General features: G+C 40.3%; 1 protein-coding gene across 2 annotated transcripts in view; it reads left to right on the plus strand.

Annotated features, from left to right (window-relative positions):
- The first annotated feature begins 2022 nt into the window (after nt 1–2022).
- Nucleotides 2023–22949, plus strand: part of LOC140482177 (transcription factor Sp3-like) — a 75307-nt gene continuing 54380 nt past the window's right edge. Inside the window, exons 1-4 of one of the 2 annotated variants that reach the window (XM_072579198.1) lie at nt 2023–2263; nt 2491–2585; nt 2757–2861; nt 15985–17452. In XM_072579198.1, the coding sequence (XP_072435299.1) occupies nt 2257–2263; nt 2491–2585; nt 2757–2861; nt 15985–17452 (1675 nt within the window). In that variant the 5' untranslated portion in view covers nt 2023–2256. The remainder of the gene's footprint in view (nt 2264–2490; nt 2586–2756; nt 2862–15984; nt 17453–22949) is intronic. The other variant, XM_072579199.1, reaches the window with a different exon arrangement.

Below are 22949 nucleotides of genomic sequence, written 5' to 3' on the forward strand. Positions count from 1 at the left end.
AGGAATTTCATCTCAAAGGGTTGAGTGTCTTTGAGTAACCTTGCCACAGACAGCTTTGGGAACAGTCCTCGTATATATTTAAGGCTACGACAGGCCGATTCTTAATAAGTTGGAGAGTCCAAGGTTAGGGGGAAAGGGCAGAAAAATGATTGTGAAGGATGTCAGTTCAGCCACGATCCTATTGAATGATGCAGCAGGCTCAACAGGCTGAATGGCCTACGCCTGTTCCTATATCTTATGGTCTTATAGTGAAGTGAAATACCAGGCCTTATATTCAAAATTGTTATAGTATTGAAATCAGGCAAAGGGTCTGTGATATGCTTGAATGAATTAGCATCATGAGCGATGAGGTATTGGTGTTACTAGCAGGCCCAGGTGAGTTGCACTTTAGGATGCTGTGGGAGACCAGGCAAGAGATTGCAGGTTAATTTTCAAATGCTCTCTGGCTTGGAAGACAGCTAACATGGTACCATTATTCAAGAAGGGTATTAGGAATACACCAGGAAATTATAGGCCAGTGAATCTACCAGCCATCCGAAGGAAAATAATTGAGGGACAGAATTAATTTCCACTTGGAGAGTCAAGGATAGTCAACATGGCTTTATAAGAAGGAGATCATGACTGACAAATTTGAATTTTTCAATGTGGCTAGGTGTGTAGATAAGGGTACTGCAGTTGGTGTGGTTTCCAAATGCTTCAATAAGGCATTTGAACAAGGACTTGCCTGGCAAATTGTTTAAGATGCTAAGAGCCCATGGAATCCAGGGCAATTTGACAGATTGGATCCAAAATTAGTTTAGTGTCAGTAAGCAGAATGTGATGGTTGAATGTATTTTTTGTGATTGGAAGCATGTGCCTAGTGGTGTACCCAAAGTTTCAGTGCTGTCTTGTTTGTTGTGACATGAATGATCAAGATATTAATGTATCTGATTAAGTTTGCAGATGACATGAACATTGTTGATGTGGTAAATGCTGTGTAGGAAATCTTTAGGCTGTTTAGGAAATCTTTCGACTATGTAGGAAATCTTTAGACTACAGGACGATAACAACTGGCACATCAGATAGGCTGAACAGTATCAAATGGAATTTAATCCTGAAAATTGGAAGGTGATTCATTTTGAGATTACTAACAAAGCAAGTGAGCACACATCAAAGACCCTCGGAAATACAGGTGATCAGAGGGAGCTGTACATGGTGGTACATTGTTGAAAGCAGCAGGACAGATAGATGAGATGGCTAAGGCATATTAGGCCACAAGCTGGGGCACTGCATGCAGTTCTGGTCGCCATTTTACAGGAAGGATGTGATTGTGCTGCAGAAGGCAGAGAAGATGTTGGCAGAGCCTATAAAGAGAGACTGGATAGGCTTGGGATGGTTTCCCTATAATAGAGAAGGCCGAGGGCGACTTGATTGAAGTATAAAAACCTATGAACTGCGTCGAAAGGCTAGACAGAAACCAGGGGCACAGTTTTAAAGTAAGGAACAGTAAGTTTGAGGAGAGTTCCCCCCCACCCCACGGTTGTGGACATCAGGAACTCACTGGCTGAGGGTGCTTTAGGTGGGCACTTGAAACGTCGCTCTGTTGCTGACCTGTATATCTCTATGATATGTGACGGCGGCTGTAAACACGATGGGCCAAAGGGCCTCTTTTCATGTAGTGTTTAAAAATAACACAGACCCAGATCAGCCATAATCTTATCGAATGACCGAGCAGGTTTCAATGTCTTAGGAAGAGGGCATTAACCCCGACCTTTCTATTTACTTGGGACAGTTTTAGCGCTTATATACAGCCCCCGTAACCAACCTTCCGACTCTAATCGATTCCCTGTCTCCCCTCCCCCAACACACAGCCCCCGTCCCGCCCTGAATGGAGGGGGAGGGGAGACACACAGACTCGGATCACACAAACTTCATGGTCGGAAGTGGCGTGATGGGCGGCGCGCTGGGCCAGTGAACGCCGGGGTGATCCGGACGGGACAGCGGGCGGCCAATGAGGAGGAGGTGGGAGGGCGGGACATCCGCTATGGTGTTCGGTTGCAGGTACGAGAACGTCGTGGTTTTTCTGCCGACCCCCGGACAGTCCCGGCTCGAAGCCCCACCCTTCCCCTCCGCTTCCTGCACCGTCAATCAAAGCAACAAAAAAAAACTCCAGCGACGCTCGCCTGGCGTCGGCGTCCGAGGGACACACAATGTTAACCGTATAAACCGAGCCGGTGTGGTGTGAGCCGAGCCGTACCGCCCGGGGTGGGAGCCGCTATGACTGGTAGGTTTTGCAGAAAGGCCGGTGCGGCGAGGCCCGAGCCTGAGGCCCCCCCCCCCCCCCCCCGTTCAATCTGATCACATCTTCCTGAACGCCCACGGTTACAGGTCTTCACCCTCATGATCGTTTCCTTTATTTTCTTTCCTTTTCTCTCTCTCTCTCTTGCCCCACTCCCCCGCCTCCCCCCTTTTTTTTTTGCTCGCCTTCCTTCCTTCCTCCTTCCTTCGCAGCTCCAGAAAAGCCAGTGAAGCAAGAGGAAATGGCTGCGCTAGACGTGGACAAGCAGAGCGAGTATCTGCAGCATCGAAACGCCGCCGGCGCGCAGGTAAGGCCGGCCCCAACTGGCGCGCTTTCTTTTGTCTTGCAGTTTGCTAATAAACAGAATCTGTAATGTGTGTGTTCACATGTTTAAATTTTGATGTGTACGGTTACTTCCTGTGTAAGCCCCGGACTAATTCACACCCACTTTCCTCCTAAACCCGCCCCCTGTGGGTAGAACATTCAGCCGTCACCGCTTGCATTGCTGGCAGCTACGTGCAGCAAGATCGGGTCGCCGCCATCGGAGACCGTTGGAGCTACCACAACAGTTGGGACCGGGCTGGTGAGTCAATCAGACAGTCTGTGAACAGGCATTTCTTTTCCCCCCCTCCAAGAGTTAAAAAAAAAATCAAGTCGCCGCAAAACAAAAACGCCCCCACCGAAGCCAAACCATCCCCCCCCCCTCTACCGAAAACGAGCAAAAATTTAATCGGTGCAGCGAAGTTCTGCAAATCCAGGGCTCCATACCGAGGTGCGCAAGTGCCATTTTAAGAGAGAAAATGCAGATGCAGCCGATGGTCATCGACTGAATACGCCGTGGTCTATGTTTTCGTGCAACTATTCTCTGTGGTATTAAAACGCACTTTTTAAAAAGCATTTTGGAAACACACAACCTCGTCCTTCTTTCTGTCAGTGTTTTCAGGATTGAGGTTAAATTATAGAAATACCAAATTATGATCTGGCAGCTTCCTTAACCCCAAGTAAATATTGCTTTGCTGAGTTCATTATGCACCTTTTTGAAAGGTAGGTCATTCATTTTCTAAACCAGTAATGATTTTTCCCCCTGCTCTGTAACTGAATGTTAGTGTCCAAGAACAATTGGGGGTAGATAACTTTCTTAAAAGATAAACTGTATGAATGCCGCCTTTCGTTACCTACGCAAAAAGAAACTAATTTTATCGTACTATACATTCCACAAAGTTTTATCCACTGTTTGTTTCTTCAGCTATTGTTACATTCTATTCTGTTTAAGAATGGAAAGTGAATACTGGGAACAAAAATCTCAGTAAAGCTTTAAACTACTTGACATCTGAGAATTTCCTTTGGTACAAGTTGTTAGCAATTTCCTTCCTACTGTAGATTTTTTTTATCTTTTCCAGATTGCCAATCTGATCAATAATATTTGTTCAAAAGCAGCTATCATCTAAATATTCTGGAAGACATTAATTGTATTGCTAAGGGAAAAGGGTAGCATGACCTAGCATAGAAAAGTGATTTGTGAGGCAACTGATGGTGTACTTGTACCTAACTTGGCAGTGGTTGTCTGCACTTAGTGAATGTAATATAGTTTGTCCAATCTCTATGATGTCTTTTGACACATCTATTTAGTTTACAAATGACAATTATCTCAGGATATGAAAAAAACACCCAAAAAAATCTGTTCAGTAGTGTTGAGGGTGAAGTAAAATTGCCAATGCTTATTATATTCAGTTAATATTTCTTGCTACTGACTGCTTACTTGTAGCTTGACCTCCATAAATTGTTAAACTGGTTTACTTGGATTTCCCTCTCATTTTCTTCCTTACCAACTTCTCCAACAGCAATGAGATTAGTAATTCAAATTTACTATTGTAGAAAAATTGTTAACTTAGGAAAATGCCAATTCTTTTGTACTTTGAATTTAGGAAGTATGGATATCTTTCTCCACTGGGTTGTTTTCTTTTGAGATCAGATTCTGTATCAACAAATTTGAATATCTTGTTTTGTATTTGTAAATTAGTTAATAAAAATTATCACTGGATAGTTCATGCACCCATTCCTGGCAAGCCTTGGTGACATTATCTTTGAATGGAATTTTCATCAGCTTCCCCAATAATCATGATCTTAGTTTGAAGTTGTAATATAGAAGGATCCAAGAGTACCAAGTAAGCTGATGCAGAAAATTAAAATTGGAACCTTTATCATTTTTCATTATTTCCAGAACAATGCCTGTTGATTGGCGAGAGGAAACATAATAGGCATATTCTATGTTATGGAAAAGGCACGGACATGTATGCCTTCATAACAGTATTCATATTGCTTGATTCAGATGAAGATACTTGGTGAAACTTGAGTGCAAAAATTCTGATCATTCCTAGAATAAAAGTAAGCAAATACATATGAAGAAATCTCTGACTGAAGAATAAAATATTCCAAAGTGTCTTTTCACTGTGATGCAAATATATTTAGCCTAGCTCTATACGTCTTCAGTGGGAAGAATACCTTAGTTTCCATCGACCTGCTGTCGCATTTCTATCCTGTTTCCCCTTGACAATAAGGGGAGATCGGTTGGCTGAGTTGGATGGATGACTGATTTATGAAGTAGAGTGATGTCATCAGCTTGTTCCAGATCCTATACCAGCTGAGGTTGCTGTTAAGGATTTTTCTTCTCTGCCTTCCCCCTTGCCTGAGATTTGACCCTTCAGATAAACACCACCAATTGTCTCAGAGCAGCCCAACAGTCCAGTACAACTATGGTGACTTTACCTTGTCTATTCATATCACATAAGAGAGTATCTCTTGATGTCTCATCAAAATAAAATTGGAGTTACTTATCCTTGCTTGTCTTTTTTTTAAATGGAAGTGACCATATCTGCTTATGATTAGTTTTATATTTGTTTATTCCAATTAAATTCAAATAAAATATTTTATCTTGCCACACAGCTATCTTGTATGGTGTGATGTTTAACTGTTTATCTGCTGTCCCTTCTTTTAAGAGGTTGGTACTGGAAAAGGACCACAAATATAAGGAAGCAGTTGTTCATGAACGTTTGGTGATTTGGAGGGTCTTTGTAACTGTTCATATTTCAGCTTCAAGTTAGCAGTCCTAAAATATGTAATACTGGGGTAATGAGCACCTGTCTCATTTTTGTACTTTTTATTTAGACTATAAACAGTATTGTCAATTTTATAATATATGAAATTTAAGTTATGCCCACAGAGTGACTATGAAATACAGACAATTGTTGACTGTGCACATTAGTTGGTGTTCTGGGGGAAGGATTGCTCTTTACGTATCATGTTAATTAAAAAAGACATTTATGTAATGTCTGAGACATTCATATTTTTAATGCTAAAATGGCTTCTATTCTTGGCTCTGACTAATGTTGAACTTAAATTATGGTCTCTAGCATCCAAACAGGCACAGAGGCTAGTTTTCAACACAGAAGGGGCAGAGATTAACTGTGGTGCTTTTTATAGATGGGAGAAGTCCACCATCTGTATGTTTGAAACAGGACAAGATGCTTAATTTTAAATCAATGGCAGTCAATTTGGCATTGCTTACTTAACAAAAGTAAAATAGGCCCTTATTAAGGGCAAAGTTTGCAGTGCTTTTTTAATTGATTTTTGGGTTACATAAAGTGTTGTGCCAAGAGTGTTGTGCTCTGTCATGAATTTCATGTAAAAACTTTGAAGTGATTTTTAGATTTGGCCTTATCTCAATAGAATCATAAGCAGTCTATACTTAAAAAGTAGGGGATTGGCATGTAATTTGCTGTTTATTCAATATTATAATGTAGCTAAACTTCCTGGGGCACGTGAGAAAGGGAAACTTAGCAGTGAAAGGAACTAATGAAGGTGTCAGTAAGGTAGGTGTTGAGGAAGGCACAAAGGGAGAAAACAGAAATTTTAAGGTTGTAATCTAAGCATAGTTTTCTTTTAGTTACCCAAAATGTATTTTTAAAAGTGGATATCAATTGGCGTATAAAAAGCAAGTTAAAATAGAGTAATTTTCCGCAAAGGAGCATTTGGGCTTAAAAATAGTAAAAAGGTGACGAATTACCTAATGCAAATGGTGCAAGAAAGACAACCTCATTGTATTTGCACAAAACCAAGCTTGAAAGGAAATACTTAAAGACTGCAAGTTTGATAGATAACATTAAGTAAGAGTGGCTTGATAATTTTATCAAATTGAAACTGATTCACTGCAGATGTTAACAAAAATAATGTTAGTTGCATTTAACTACTAGTTCGTTACTATAAGTAACACATGTATGACCATGTAAAGTAGTTGAAAGATTTTCTAACGTTGGCTCATGGGCAGTATTGAAGAGTGTAGTGTTGGAAAAGCACAGCCAGTCAGGCCGCATCCGAGGAGCAGGTGAATCAACTTTTCGAGCATGGGCCTTTCATCAGAAAAGAGGCCTGAAGGAAATCTGAATGAAGGGCTTATCCCCGAAATGTTGACTCACCTGCTTCTCAGATGCTGCCTGTCCTGCTATGCTTTTCCAGTGCCACACTTTTTGACTCTGATCTCCAGCATCTGCAGTCCTCACTTTCTCCTGGACAGAATGAGCTACAGAGCACTCAGAATAGCTTGATTTACTGTTCAAAACCCAAGTTTAAGAAATTCATTGAGTACAACAAAAATCTTCAGTGAAACAGCCAATGGTAGGTGATATTTTTATGACAGCTAATGGACCATTTCTCAACGCAATTTGGAGTAGAAGAGACGGATAAGCATATGGTTTTAGCATTTTTTAAATTCATTGGAAACTGATTGCAGTTGCTTTTACAACAGTTTGCTGATTTAATGGAGTAGCTAAATGGAGAAAAAAAAAATTTTGAGCAGGAGGCGATTCTTAAATTTACCTTTCAAACAGCATGCTGTTCCATTTTTTATTAATGGAAAGTAAATTTGTCCATTGTTTTGCAGGTGGTCTTACTTATTTGATCAATCTTTCCCTGTACAGTTGGAGAATTGCATCTGAGCTGTGCATGATCATGTAATTCTGAATGCACCAGAGTTCTATTCTGAAATCCTCTGGGCCATGTTATTATAGAATCTGGGGAGTAAATGTGGAGTCCTTTATCACAGTGGATCCATAGACTGTGATTGAAGGCAATTTGGTGTTGATCTGAGCAACTATTTCCTGCAAATCTGAAAAAATATCTTGCTAGTTTCTTTACATACAATTGAACCAAGCTCTTGTAGTGCCCAGTGGAAATCTGTGGGTGTGTTGATACCTAAAGCAGGATATGGTGGCTTACAATACCAGGGAGAAAAATCAACAGGCTCTGATAAGGGGAGGGCTGAGGATAGACTTTGGGAATTTCCTGTAATGGAACAAAAGTTCTAACTATATGGTGTGCAGTGGGACAGTTCCTGAGTTGCATCTTTTCTAGTTGATTTTCTGAAACATTACCATTTGATCTTTACTACTCTTCTATTTATTTAGGGACAAAAAGGGATGTGGGAGAGGAGAATATAAGGAAAATGGTTGAACAAGCATGTATTATGACATTGATTTTAGAGGAACTATTTTCAATAGAATGTTTTGGTGGAGGGAGGGGGTGTTCCCCTTAGACTGGAGCAAATGTAGTTTAAATTGATGAATACTGTTGCTCTGCTGCTGTAGTCTGGCAATAGTTGTGGCATAGTCTCATACAGTTTTATTAAGGGCAACAAATGAGAATATTGGATTGAGTGGGAGTGGAGGGAATGAGGGATAACGAGTATAGGAGTAGAGGTGGTAGCATGAAAGATGGTGTAGCAGGCTAAGAAGCGCTCTTTAAAGAGAGTAAAAAGAAGACTACTAGAAAATTGTTTATTAGATGGGAAATCTTCTTCAGTTTTGATTATTTCCCTAAAATGCTGAAAGCTCTGCCTGCTATTTTGTTTCCTTAGAGTCTTGTCCTCCTACCCTGTGACCTCCCCACTTCTCTTTTAACGTTTTTGCTAGTTTTTCTCTTTTTGAGTTGATTGAGTGACCCAGTCCAAGCCCCTGTCCTACACTATATTATTTTGCTCATTTAAGTAGAGACAGTGGTTCTAGTCAAGAATAAAAGGGAATCATACTAGATATTGACATCAGGATTCGAATGATTCTTGAACAGCTTGGCCAGTAAGGCTGAGATTCTATGAGTGCACTAACAGCAAGAAAGCATCTAGAGTGGGACCCCTTAGATCAAAGTTGTTGTCCTTGTGTTAAGCCTCAGGAGATGGAAAGCTATTAAATGAATGTTTCTCTTCAGTTTTTGCTGTGGAGAAAGAAATAGAGGCTAGACAAGTTGAAAATAAATATTGATGTTTTCAAAACAGTTCAGACTACAGACGAGTAAGCGTTAGAGGTCTTAGAAAATATAAAGTTGGTTAAATCTCCAGGACCTGATCTAGTGTGTCCCAGGATATTGTGGGAAGTTGGGGAGGAGTTGCAGGACTCTTATCATCCCTAAAACTATGGGTAAGGTGCCAGGTGACTGCAGAGTGGCTAATGTGCCTTTGTATTTGAGAGGATGTAAGGACGAGCCTGGGAACTATAGACTCGTGAGTTGTTGTAAATGATTCTGAGGGAGGGGGTTTGAATGCATTTGGAGAGGCAAGGAATGATTAGGCATAGTCAGTGGTTATGTGCATGGGGAATTATGTCGCAAACTTGAGATTTTTGATAAAGTAACCAAGAAGATTAAGAGCAAAGCAGTATAAATTGTTTGCTTGGACTTTACTAAAGCCTTTGTCAACATTCTGCATGGTAGACTAATCAGTAAAGTTAGGTCACATGGGATTCAGGCTCAGCTTGCCAATTGCATACAAAATTGGCTTAATGCAGGAGATGGTGGTGGGTTGTATTTTGGACTGGAGGCTTGCAACCAGTAGTTTTCCACAGGGATAGGTACAGAGTCCATTATTTGTCATATACAAGGTGTTTAGTAAGTTTGCGGATTACGTCAAAATTTGTGACATAGTGGATAGTGAAGAAGATTATCTAAGATTAGAGAGATCTTGGTCACTTGGGTCAATGGGCTGAAGTAGAGTCTTGAGTCGTGTTGTACAGCAGAGACACCTAGGGGTTCGGGTACATAATTCTTTGAAGTTTGCATCACCTATAGGTTAGGTGGTTAAGATGTTTAACATGCTTACCTTCATTGTACAGACCTTTGAGTATGGGAGTTGGAATGTTACTTTTAGGCTTTACAGGACGTTGATGGGGCCTCTTCAGGAGTACTGTGCGCAGATCCGGTTGTCTTTATATAGGACGGATTTTATAAAGCTGGAGATGGTTCAGAACAGATTTACCAGTATGTTGCTGGGACTGGAGGGTTTGAGTCATGAGAAGAAGCTGGATAGGCTGAGACTTTTCACTGGAGCATAGGTTGAGGGGTGACATTTATTTATAGGTTTATAAATTCATGAAGGATGTTGACAAGGTGAATGGCAGGTGTATTTTCCTTAGGGTGAGGGATTTAAAGATTAGGGGGCATATTTTTACAGTGAAATGAGAGATTTTAAAAAGATATGGACAAGACTGATGAATGAACCTTAAAGTAGCGTATGTGATACAGCGAGTTTTGAGAAGATTTGTAGTTCAGGTTGAGATTCTGGATGTAGGTTTGTTCGCTGAGCTGGAAGGTTCATTTCCAGACGTTTCAACACCCCACAACGTAACATCTTCAGTGGAACAGCTTCATCCAGACGCCCACTGAAGGTTTTACCTAGTAGGGTGACGAAACGTCTGGAAATGAACCTTCCAGCACAACGAGCAAGCCTACATCCAGATGTGAGTACAGTTAGAATGATTGAAAGACATTTAGTGAAATCTTTGGACGGATATAGGTCAAATGCAGGTAGGTGTGACTAGTTTAGTTTGGGATTATGGTCAGCGTGGACTGGTTGAACCAAGAGTTTATTTCTGTGCTTTATGATTCTGACTCTATGATCCCAATATTATCCCACTGCTACATCTTCTCATTCCTGTTTCTATACCTTCCCTTTATATTTCAGTGCTCTGCTTCCACAAAAGTTTCTGATTTTAACTTTCCATTCAGTTCTCTTACCAAATGTTTGCTGTACCAGGATCCCAGTTGATGATTCTGTTAAATATTGAATTTCTGTATTTTTAAAATGCAAGCCAGAAACCTCCTCTGAGCATTCATTCTTTTGTATGTGGCTTTTTTTAAAAAGCAAAATCTCCTACATATGTATCAAGTAATGTGGCTAACATCAGAAGCATACATGCCGATGATATATGCTAAAATTTCTGTTTTTTTAAATTAATTGAAGACTTGCTTCTAAGTAGAAAATGCTAGTAACTGAAATGCATTAATGTTTAAAGGCAAAAGATTGATGGAATAATATTTAGGGTAATCAAGCTGCTCAGGATACATTATAGCCAACACAGTAAGTTCCTGACTTCAATCAAAAATGCATCATAATGCAATTTTTGGATATTTTTCAAGTCAGTTGAAGGATCGAGATGATAATAGGGCCAGAGTTGGGTGGAAGCAGGCATCAGAATGCACAGTTCACTCAATGTGAAGTTTTCTAAACTAGAGGTGTAGAAATGGCTTGTCGGAGTTGGGAATCAAACTCTAGGAATGTAATGAAGCATAAAGTAGTAACTTCCTATCGGAATAAGTTGGCATCAGTGTTGAACAACAACAAAACATTTTAAGTTAAATGCGGTTCACTAAGACAAACTGATTTCTTGAGACAAAACCTGAGTAGCAGTGCTAATAAATGTTAAGTGATAGAAAGTTTTCTATATATAATAAGCTGCTGGAAGGCAAGATTTCCATGGAACGTAAAAATGACCGTTGAGATAAGTATAATGGCACAGTTTAGATCTCACATGGCACTATTCACCGAGCATGATAATTTACAATCACTTAAAAATTCATAACTTAATTGCTTTGCTAACTGAGAAATTCTTCTATGGCAGTTGCCAATTGAATTTGAGGTGTTAAGGATAGAGTGCTAATCAGCATTAGGAAAGGATGTGGTATTTTGTAGAATGAGCTCAGTGCTTTGGCATGTAGGAGCGTTGGTACATATAATTCTTTGTGAAACTGGGAGAGTTGGCAGAGGGATTCTGTGACTGGGAGTGATTGGGAAGGGGTGGGCTTTGCACATTTTGGGTGATTTGGGCTCTTATCGAGGTTTCTGAGTGTGCGAGAAGTTCATTGAATACAGACTGGAATTATTAGGAGAGCAGGATTTGATAGTCTTTTGATGGCATCAACTGTTATTGGCTGATCTACAACTATTGGAATCCAAACCTATTGGTGGATGTTATTATCCTTCCTTTTTCTAGTTTGCAAGTCCGTTTTCGACATTCAAATATTATCATTTCTCCCATTGTTAACCCATTTGTCTGGTGTTGTTTAAGAAGCATTTTGTGTGTAAATTTACTGCTTAAAGATGATGGATGGAGAATTGCAAAAGTGAGAAATGTAATATATTACTGGATAATAGCTTGCATATACTGTTTTGATTATACCGTCCCTTATTCTGCTGGGGTGTTCAATTTGCCATCAACCTTGCTTCCCTCGCCTCTTTCCATGATTCCTTTTTGTGTCACAAAAATCTATCAATCTTGGCTTTGAACGTGTTCAAGGGACTGTGCATTGCAACCTTTATGGAATAGAGAATTCTGAAGATTCATATATCCTTGAGTAATTGTTTCTTCTTGTTTTCAGTCCCAAATGACCAGTCCCTTATGCTGACACTTCTACAGTCAGAAACAATTCCAAGGGCAAAGGACCTATCAACATCTAACCTGTATAAATTTCTTTGGAAACTTGACTTGTAGCACAAATACCTTTTTCAGTTTTTAAATGGCAGGGAATAAAGAAACTCCACGTGTTGAATAAGTAGGTTGTTTTACATAGTGCAATCTGTTGATTCTTGTCCCCACCTCCAAAAAAGAAGACACATGCTGTCTATCTTGGGTAAAGAGTCCAAAATTATGTAGTTCTGCAAGTATGGCATCATCAGAACTTTATCTTTTAATAATTTGGATATTATACTTGAGTCTACTTGTCGCTAAATGTTTGTACCTGAATGTTGCCTTCAGAAGGACAACCAGAATTCCCAAATACCAACATTTTCTAATTCTTTACGCTTAAAATAAAATGATACTTTTCTATTCCTATCATAATGGGTAATTTCTTATTTCCCCCACATTGAAGCTACATAAAGGGATCTGTGAAGGTCTCTAGTGTGAATTGGTAGGATTGGGGAAACCTTGCGAAAAGTGTTATCTGCAGATAGGCAGTGACTGAAGAACAAGTGTGAGAGTTACAACAATTAGTTTTTTCTGGCAAAAAGATAAAACAAGAAAGGTGGCTCAACCATGGCTTCCATAGTAAATTATGGATAGTATGTCTCCTTGTTGATCTGAATATAAAATTGAGAAAAAGCAGCAAACATGAGGATTGGCAGCAGTTTAGAATTCGTCAGAAGAGGACAAATAGTTTGAGTATATGAATAAAATTGCAGGGAGCATTAAAACTGACCATAAAACTTTGCTTATGAATGTGTGAGGGAAAAAAGGTATAGGTGTAAACAAATTTAGGTCCCTCGCATCAAGAAATCACGAGGTATAGGAATCCGAACAGATTTACAAGGATGTTGCCAGGGTTGGAGGTATAGGAAGAGACTGAATAGGTTGGAGCTATTTTCCCTAGAGTGTCAAGAGGCTGAGGGGAGGTTTTATAAAATCATGAGGGACATGCTTGGTGTGCATAATCTAGGTCTTTTTTTCATCTAGGGTAAGGGAGTCCAAAGTTAGAGGGCATGGATTTCAGGTGAGAGGGGAAACATTTAAAAAGGACCCAAGAGGCAACTTTTTCTCACAAAGGAATGTTGCGTGTATGGAATGAACTGCCAAAGGAGGTGCTGGAGGCTGGTACAACGACAGCATTTAAAAGGCACCTGGATGGGTATATGAAAGGAAGGGTTTAGGGGGATATGGACCATATGCTAGTGAATGGGACCAGATTAATTTAGCATATCCAATCAACATGGATCAGTTGGACCGGAGAATCCGTTTCCATGCTGTACATCTCTTAAGTTATGCGAAATAAAAAATGGAAGGTAAATTGAATGCATGTTTTAGTTCTTCCTTCACAAGCACAAGTTACCTCTTAAGCGTTATTGAACCAAGGATTTAGTGAGGGAGAGGAGTTAAAGAAATCAGTATCGAGGTGGGGGGGTGGGGGGGAAACACGTATTGCTAGAGAAATGTAGATGTATAAAGGGAACTTAGTGTCCTTTTACATCAATCATTGAAAGTGGGTAGGTGTAGCAAGCAGTCAGGAAAGCAAATGTTGGCTGCCTTTGAAAGAGGATTTGAGTTCAGAAATGGTCACTGGTCAGTTACACTTTATCGCCCTTTGGTGTCCTTTTCACAACTTACTTTCTCACCTTGTGATTGCTTGACTTCCTCCTCCAAGTCAAATTAGGGCTTTTAAATTGAGTCCCTGAGATTGTGAGGAAGAGCCTCTCTTTACATAAGAGGTAATGCTTGGAATCCACTGCCTGCAAGGGTGGTGGAAGCAGATGAAGTTAATAAGACACATGAGAAGTAAGCTTGTAAGTGGACAGAAGGGCAATGGAACTGACTTGTCGCTCCACAAAGCCAATATTACCCAAATAGGCTGCCTTCTGTGATTTAATGACAACTTTTGACTCCTTCTTACAGCTTATAACTGACATAAGAAATGAGATCAATATTAAGCCATTCAATTCTTCAAATCCACTCTGCCATTCAGTTGGATGTAATGTACCCATATCCTATAATGGGTTCTTTGGTAGAAACCTTATTGATCTCAGACTCCAGGATACTCAAAAACCTTCACCACCTTTTCAGGCAGAGAATTCGACAATTACCCCTCCTAATCATTTGAGTTCTAAATTCCCTGTTTTCTGATGTGTGCTTTCTTGTTCTCATGCCCTCCAAATTGACCTCCCCACCCTTTAGCCAGCCAACATAAATAATCTTTCTGCATCTATCTCTCGTGTTCTCTTAGCTTGCTTGCACGTGGATGCACTTGCACTTGCTTACTTGTGTTTGCTTTCTGAGGCGCAAGCACACTCAAACAGAAGCAACCAAAACTGAGCATAATGCTCCAGGTGTTGTCTAACCAAGGTTCCCTATAATTGGAACAAGACATCTTTACTTGATTTATCTTGCACTAAAGGCTAACCTGCCACTTGCATCTTAATTGCTTCCTGTGCCTGCATGCTTAGTTTTCAGTGACTTATGAAGAAGCTCAACAACTCTTTTTGGAACAGGTAGCTTCTCAGTATCTAAGATGTACTGTTGATTTGTTTTCCCTACCAAATTCTGGCCGCCACCATGACAGGATGGTGTTGAAGTGGAAGTGCGATGGACTGATAGCCCACAGGCCCAGGCTAGTGCTCTGGGTGTGTCTCTTCAAAATCTGGAATATACTGCTAGTCTCAGTACTAGTGACCATGAACAAAATTTGTCATGAAGTACCATCTAGTTCATTAATGTCATTTTTTTATTTTATCAAAGATCTGGCCCATGTGACTCCATACCAGCAGCAATTTTGTTGGCTATTAACTTGATCCTCTGAAGTGGCCTAGTGAACCATTCTGTTCAAGAGCAATTGGGAATGGGCAACAAATGCTGGCCCTTTGAGAAGCCCACCTGAATGAATGATTTTATTGGAAATCAAACCTTTTTTTGTTGCATCTACATTTCCAAATTCCCAGCTGTCCAGCCTTTGGCTACATTTTCACTAACATTACTGGCTGCAGTAATCACAACTTGACCTTTACCCTAGTTCCTTTGAAGTCACTACTCTGAGACGGTAGTCCGTGAGGTAAATACCTATAAGCAATTTAAACAGGACTGCGTTGGAAATTGGGGCATCTAGATTTTAATGAGATCGAGGAAGCAGCAGATAAGCTTAGGGCATGTGAGAACCTAGAACATTACAATGCAGTACAGCCTCTTCAGTCCTCTGTTGTGCCAACCAAGATAGAGAAATGAGTTCAGATTCAGGTAGGATATTTGATCCAGTGGTGTAGAGGAAGGGAGGGAAATGGCAGGTAGCTGAACTTTTGGTCTAAACTGGCAGACAAAATACTGCGCAAACTCTTTGAACTTCCTGGAGATGTGGAGGAGCGTAGCAATAGACATTTCTAAAGCCACTCCTGAAATAGAGAGCATTTTTGGCTGAAAGAGCAGGACCTGATGGTGCTTTATGTGTCTGCAGGATTTGATTAATGGCAGCACTTGAGTTTCCCAGCCTTGCATGCATTCCTTGAACAAGGGTTGATGACATTTGTGTGGGAATCCATGAAAAGGAGGATCTGAGATGATGTGGTTGGTGATGAACTTTTCTGTGACTAACATGGGAGGGGAAGACTACATGAACAAGATGAAGAGGATGATTGTCAATTTGGATATGTGCAGTTTTGCATGCAGCTAGAGATTAACGGCAGGTAGAACAACTATGAACTCGGGAAGGAAACCAAAATAAGAATGATGTTTTAGTACAAGCAAATGGCTCTTATATTTCAACAGCAAGCATTTAAGTCAATGCACAGTGATCAAATTTTAATAATTCTCAAAAGATCTTTCTTCACAGTTTGAAAATAGTGTTTGTATTTTTATTGCATTTATATAATGTTAGATTATATTAAGATAATGCAAATCATGTTTTTTTTCCAGCCGCTTGACTTGGCTTCCGCACAGCTGGCAGCATCAAATGGATGGCAGTTGATAACTTCGACACCAACTGTTGTAACAAAAGATACTGCTGGTAATTATGTACAAATTACTGGACAGGTACCAGGATCTCCAGTCACTGCTTCTGTACCAACAAGTGGACAATATGTCCTACAAAGCTTACAGAACCAACAGGTCTTTGCTGTTGCTCCAGGATCATCCACAGCTCCAACTGGTGTAGTGCCTAATGTTCAATATCAAGTAATTCCACAAATCCAGCCTGGTGATGGGCAGCACTTACAACTAGGCTTGGCTTCTTCTAGCACAGATACAGCATTACAACAAGATGGTAATGGCCAAATTCAAATTATTCCTGGTACCAACCAAACAATAATCGCCGGTAAGACTCAGTCAGGCAACATTCTGTCTACCCAAAACCTTGTGTCACCAGCTGTTTCAGTTCAGATACAGCAGGGCAATACTCATGTCCCTGTGCAAATTCAAGGAGTAGCTTACAGTGGTACATCTTATCCTAGTCAAGCTCAGCTTCTTACCAATGTTCCTGTTGGATTGACAGGAAATGTTGCTTTTGTGCCCATTGGAAATGTTGATGTTGATTCTCTTGGAACACCACCTACTTCAGAGTCCTTGAATCAAAGTGACTCTGCAGCGATTACTACGTCAAGCCAGATGATTATACCTGTTTCATCAGAAGCTATAAATAATATAGATACCTCAGCAAGGACAGATGAGCAAAGTATTACTGGACCTGTGCAGAACCCAGCTTCTAGTGACGCCAACACTAGTATAGCTTCATTTGTGCCAACGACGTCAGTGAGTCACATGGTTGTTTCTGATGACCATATTGATGTGCAGCAAACCACCTCCAGTAGCAATTCTACTGACACCCCTGATCAGATTCAGGCAACAAATGTGCTTCATGTAAATCAAGCTACTGTTGATCAAACACAGCTACAAGACATACAAGCTTCAACCTCGCAAACAGCTGATCATCAAATTCAGTTTCAGTCACATCAGCAATTTGCTGTCCAGCCACAGATTGTTCAGAGTATTCCACAACAGGCAATACAGTCTATTGCAGGACAACCAATTACTGCACAAGCCGTTCCTCAGCAAGCTTTGCAGAATGTTCAACTGCAAGTCGTACAAAATGCAGGCTCCCTAATATTACGAGCCCCAACATTAACTCCATCTGGAGAAATTACCTGGCAAACCTTTCAGGTGCAGAACATCCAGAACTTGCAAAATGTGCAAATTCAAAATGCACCAACCCAGCAAATAACTCTGACACCAGTACATACTGTCACATTGGGCCAAGTAGCATCCAGTGGGGCACTGACACCAATTGCACCAGCTCCACTAACTGTTAGTAGCCCACAATTACAGACAGCGACTGTGAATTCATTCACTTCTTCAAGCATTCAGTTGCAACAAGGCGCACATAATTCAGGTAAGTGCTTTCTGTTAATTTGATCTATAATTAAATCAGTTTTTGAAAAATTTGGTGTTTTGAATCTGTAATCTCCACCTCCATTTCTGTGACTTCCCCTGTCATATCAGGTGTGCAACTTACCTCCCAGATCTTGCCATAGTTCTTTCAAACTTGAGCGATCAGTCATGCTTGAGATGATTTGTCTGTCCTTTATGGATATGTCTGTATTTTCCACAATACAGCTAAGATCAAGGTACCCGACCCTTGTGTTTCTGCCTTCTATCAGTTCATGGAACCCGGGCATGAGTAGCTATACCAGCATTTTTGTCTATCTCTTTCCCTATTGAGAAAGTGATAGTGAGCTGACGACTTGAACTATTGCTGTCTTTGAGGTGTAGATACACTAATAGTGCTGTTAGAGTTGCAGGATTTTGTCTTACTTGTGGTGAATGTATTAAAAAATCAGGATAATGTAGGACTTGAAGATGTTGCAGATGGTAGTTTTGCTACTGAGAATAGTTTTAAACTTGGCAATCCAGTCAAATGTGCAACTGTTACATATAACTTGTGCATTGTTGTTTCAGTTTTGAAGTAGAAAAAGTGTGGTTGAAGTTAGTTTTAAGTAAGTTTAGTTATAGCAAAGTTTCGAGAAATATCAGCAGTTCATAACTGGTCCTGTGTGTGCAATCATTTGAATAGAGATCTTGTTAAACCTGTCCTGTTTAAGAATGGCCAAATATTTTAGTTTGAAGTTTCTGGTGTTGCAAGACTTTTGGTGGAGTGAGATGCAAGTTTAGTGTCATGATTTGGAGATGCCGGTGTTGGACTGGGGTGTACAAAGTTAAAAATCACACAACACCAGGATATAGTCCAACAGGTTTAATTGGAAGCACACTAGCTTTCGGAGCGTCATCACCTGATGAAGGAGTGACGCTCTGAAAGCTAGTGCTTCCAATTAAACCTGTTGGACTATAACCTGGTGTTGTGATTTTTAACAAGTTTGGTGTGACAGTGCAAAGTGCATTGAATCAGGTTTGAAGTATTTTTTCCGTGTCATAAAATGATTGTGAAACTGTATAGCATTCAGTTGATGCTTTTTTTCACATTGGAAGTAACAGGTCCAAGCTGAGAGTAGAGTTTTTTTAAAAATCTGAAGCTTGGTTAGTAAAGGGCATGAAGTGCATGGTAATTAAGTGGGAAGTAATAAAGGAAAAGGTTTTCTGAGGTATTAGTGCCAGTGATTGAGAATAATGCATTTGTCCTTTCAATAAAGAAATCAAGCAAGATATTTTTAATTGGGATGAGTTTATAGTTGGCCTGTACAGAGCTAAGTGCATGCAATTGCTTGACAGATGCAGTTCCAAAGTATTGATAGAGGGATGTGAAATGAGACATCATAAGCTCAGGACAGGATATTCACGAACAACTGGACAATGTCCAACCCCTTGCAATACTTCCTACTGACGTAGTTTGTGCCATATGCAGCGAGACCTGAAGAATATCTAGGCTTGAACTGATACATGTTTGAATGTAAAATTGTGTTAGATAAAGCTAAAGAAAAGGCAACAAGGTTTTGGAGTACAAAAGCAAAGTCTGCATTATAACTTTGTGCAAGACCCCATATCCTTTTGATTGCATTTTGTCACAACAATATTGATTTCATTGCTACTTCAGTACCTTCACTGCTGAAACCCCTTCTATGACATTGACTTTGACACTCCCACTCTTTGCAATTCTGTCATCTTCCTGATGCAAGGTAGGGAAAGTTCTGCTTTTGGCAGAATTCTGCCAATTTGAAGTTTGTTTTTAAACGTTTTCTTTGTATCTGCCTCATCTGACATGGTCCTGTCCTGTTAGTATGGACTGCATGTAATTCCAGTGTTGAAATACTGAGGCTATTTTGGCGATTTTATCCAAATACATTCATCCACTGTTTTGATAGTAGTAGAAAGTAAACTTGAAAAATGTTTCTATCCATATGCGTAATTTTTCTATGTTTTAAGTTCCTTAGCATTTGCATTTTACTGCAGATTATTTCTTGGGTTATACTTTATTCCAGGGTATGATTTCTTATCACATTTTCGGACGTCTGTCTGCACCTAAAACAATCCTTATTGTTTTCATCCTTTATGTGGACATACCATGTCCTACTGGCTAAAACCTCAGTCTAAACTGAACTATATAAACTCTCTAGCCAACCTACTATATTAACATTAACGGAGATCGTAACCAGATATGTCAGTTTTCAAAAGGAAACCTGGCTTAGTAGCTCATATATTTGATTTTTCAGATGGATACTGTGGTGGTGAGTCATTGAAGCCCATTCACACTGATTTTACGCAACATGAATTTGTTATGCAAACCAAGCAATGTAGATGTAGCACAAATTTAAAAGATCTTAGTGCAGTCTCAGATTGCAGGTGCAACCTCATGAATACCTTGAGCAGTTGCAAAAAGGCTACCTTATTCTTAAGCTCCAGTAAAGGCCAAAATTCCATTTGCTGCTTTATTTTTAAACTTGCACCTGCTTGTTAACTGAGGTTCATGCACAAGGCCATCTAGATTCCTCTGGGCTGCACTTTTTTGAAGTCTCCAAGTAAATAACACGCAACCTTTTGATTCTTTCTACTAGAGTGAATGACCTTTACTTTCCAACATAAACTTAGTTTTTTGCATGTTCACACAACCTGCTTATATCCTCTTGCAAATTATGTCCTCATTTCAACTTCTTATCTCACCCATTTTTGTATTGTGTGCAAACTTGGACGCATTCCACTCTATCCTCTACAAGTCATTAATATAGATGGTAAATAATTAGGGGCCTGTCTGATCCTTCTGGCGCTCCTTTAGTTAAATGTTTTCACCTGAAAAAGGCCAGTTAGTCTTGAGTCTCCATCTTCTCCATGTTAACCAATGCTCAAACCTTGCCAGTATATTGGCCCCAGTACCAATATTGCAGAAGTGTTATCTTCTGCAATATACTTTTATGTGGCACTTTATTGAATGACTTCTGGAAATCCAAATGTATAACATCTACTGATTTTCCCTTTAAGAACTTGAACAAATTTGTCAAACATGAGTTCTCTTTCAAGACCACATTGACTCTGTTTGATTGTATTCTGCTTTTCTAAATACTGTACTATTTCCTCAATTTGCTGTAGCATTTTCCCAGAACAGGTTAGGCTAACTTGTAGTTTCCTGCTTTGTGTCTCATTGCAAAATAAAACACAGAACAATCCAGCACAGGAACAACCTGCCATATCTGTGCTGACCATGATACCCTTCTGAACTAATCCTGAAATAATCCTAATCCTGTAGTAAATGCAGACTAGTCATTCATAAATGCTGTTCACAGGGATGGCACAGTGGCTCAGTGTTAGCACTGCTGCCTAACAGCACCAGGGACCCAGGTTCGATTCCAGCTTCTGGCAACTGTGTGGAGTTTGCACATTCTCTGTATCTGCATGGGTTTCCTTCGGGTGCTGGGTTTCAGGTGAATTGACCATGGTAAATTGCCCATAGTGTTAGATGCCTTAGTCAGAAGGAAATGGGTCTGGGTGGGTTACTCTTTGGAGGGCTGGTGTGGACTGGTTGGGCCAAGGGCCCGTTTCCACACTGTAAGGAATCTAATCTAATCTAGATCGAATACCAAATAGCACAGACTTGAAGCAGTTAAAAGAAGCAATGGTAATGTGGGGAAGAGTACTCCTGCAAGCACTTGGTTAGGGCAGCGTTTCCAAAACTTTTTGGGGTTTGAAATTACCAAACGTAAGGCATGAAGACCTAGGAGAGAGAATGGTGGGGTGTTCAAAATTTGCAAAATTTCAACTTGTGAACCCCACTTGGTGTCCTGCACGCCCACAACACTTTGTGAGCCCTAGCATAGGAACTGCAGTGCACTTGATGAGTATGTGTCTTGGAGGCAGGTTCAATCAAGGCACCCAACAGGGGATCATTCTTGTCTAAAATTGAAGGATATCAGACCTGTGGAAAGAAAAGAGGAGGGGAAAGGTGGAAATAGCACTGGGAGAATTCCTCCTTCAGAAAGCTAGCGTAGACCTGATGGACCAGATGGCCACCTTCTGTGCTATAATTATTCTGTGAATTTACGAGGAATTCAGAAGAATTTTTATCCAGACAGTGGTGTGGATCGTATTATCACAAATAATTTGAAGTGGAGAGCAAGTTATATGTACATGGAAGCTGGCTAAACACATGGGTGAAAGGAATAGAAAGTTATGGGGCTTAGATGAATTCAGTTGGGAGGAGATTTTTTTAAAAATATGCTGGCTTGGACACTTGCTCAATGGCTTGTTTTTCCTCTTTGGATTTGTCAGGGCAGTGCTGGGTTGTTCAGTTATTCTTGATGTCCTGGTTATCTAACAGACACGCACAATCAGAATCCTTAGTGTGGAAGCAGGCCATTTGGCCCCTCAGGTCCAGCCGCCACCCCCCCCCCCCCCCCGAAAAGGCATAATGGGCTGAATATGAGCAGGAGTAGGCCATTCAGCCCTTCAAGTTTGCTCTTCCATTTGGTATGAACGTAGCTGGTAACTCACCTCAGTAACCCTGTTCCTGCATTCTCCCCAAACCCCTTCCTTTCCTTTTTACTCCAAAGAACTATATCTAACTCCTTGAAAAGATTCTAATTTTTGGTCTCAACCATTTTGTGGCAGAGAATTGCAGAGGCTCACTACACTCTGTGACGAAGTTTCTTTTCATTCTCAGTCCTCAGCCACACATCCTTAAATTGTTATCCTTAGTTCAGGATTTGTCATCAGGAACATCCTTTTTGCGTTTATCCTGACTAGTCTTGTTAGGTTTTAATCCCAGGGGTTGTCTGGTAAATCTCTTTTGCACCCTCCATAGAGAGACTAAAACTAAGGTCCTCCCTCGAATAAGGAGATCAAAACTACGTACACTACTCCAGTGTGATCACACCAAGTACCCATAGAATTACATCAAGACAGGCTTGCTCCTATCCTCAAATCTTCTCCATATGAAGGTCAAACTATTATTTGTCATCTTCAGCATCTGCTGCACCCTCATGCTTATTTTGTGACTGCTGTACGCTGACACCCGGTTCTCATGGCACCTCCCTCGTTCCGAATCTGTCGCTGTTCAGATAATCTGTCTTCCCATTTTTGCTCCCAAGTGGATAGTCTCTTGTTTATCCACATTATTTTTCATCTGTTATGCATTTGCCTACTCACTCAACTTATCCAATTAAACTGAAACATCTGATTCCTCCTCACTGCTCACCTTCCCACTCAGCTTCCTGGATATCTGGGCTCCAAGCACTGATTCATGCAATACCCCACTAGTTACTGGATGCCACTTGGAAAATTACTCTTTTTTTCACTTCCATCTTGATCAGAGGCATCTTGTTAGTGATTTTACAATCTGGTGGAAACTTTCTGGAATCCTGTGAGTTCTTGAAATGTTCAACCAGTCCCAATAGTTTTTCTAATACTTTGCCTGTCATTATAGACTGTTACCTTTCTTTCCATTAGCA

This window comes from Chiloscyllium punctatum, chromosome 10, assembly GCF_047496795.1.
Source record: "Chiloscyllium punctatum isolate Juve2018m chromosome 10, sChiPun1.3, whole genome shotgun sequence".
Classification (NCBI taxonomy): Eukaryota; Metazoa; Chordata; class Chondrichthyes; order Orectolobiformes; family Hemiscylliidae; genus Chiloscyllium; species Chiloscyllium punctatum.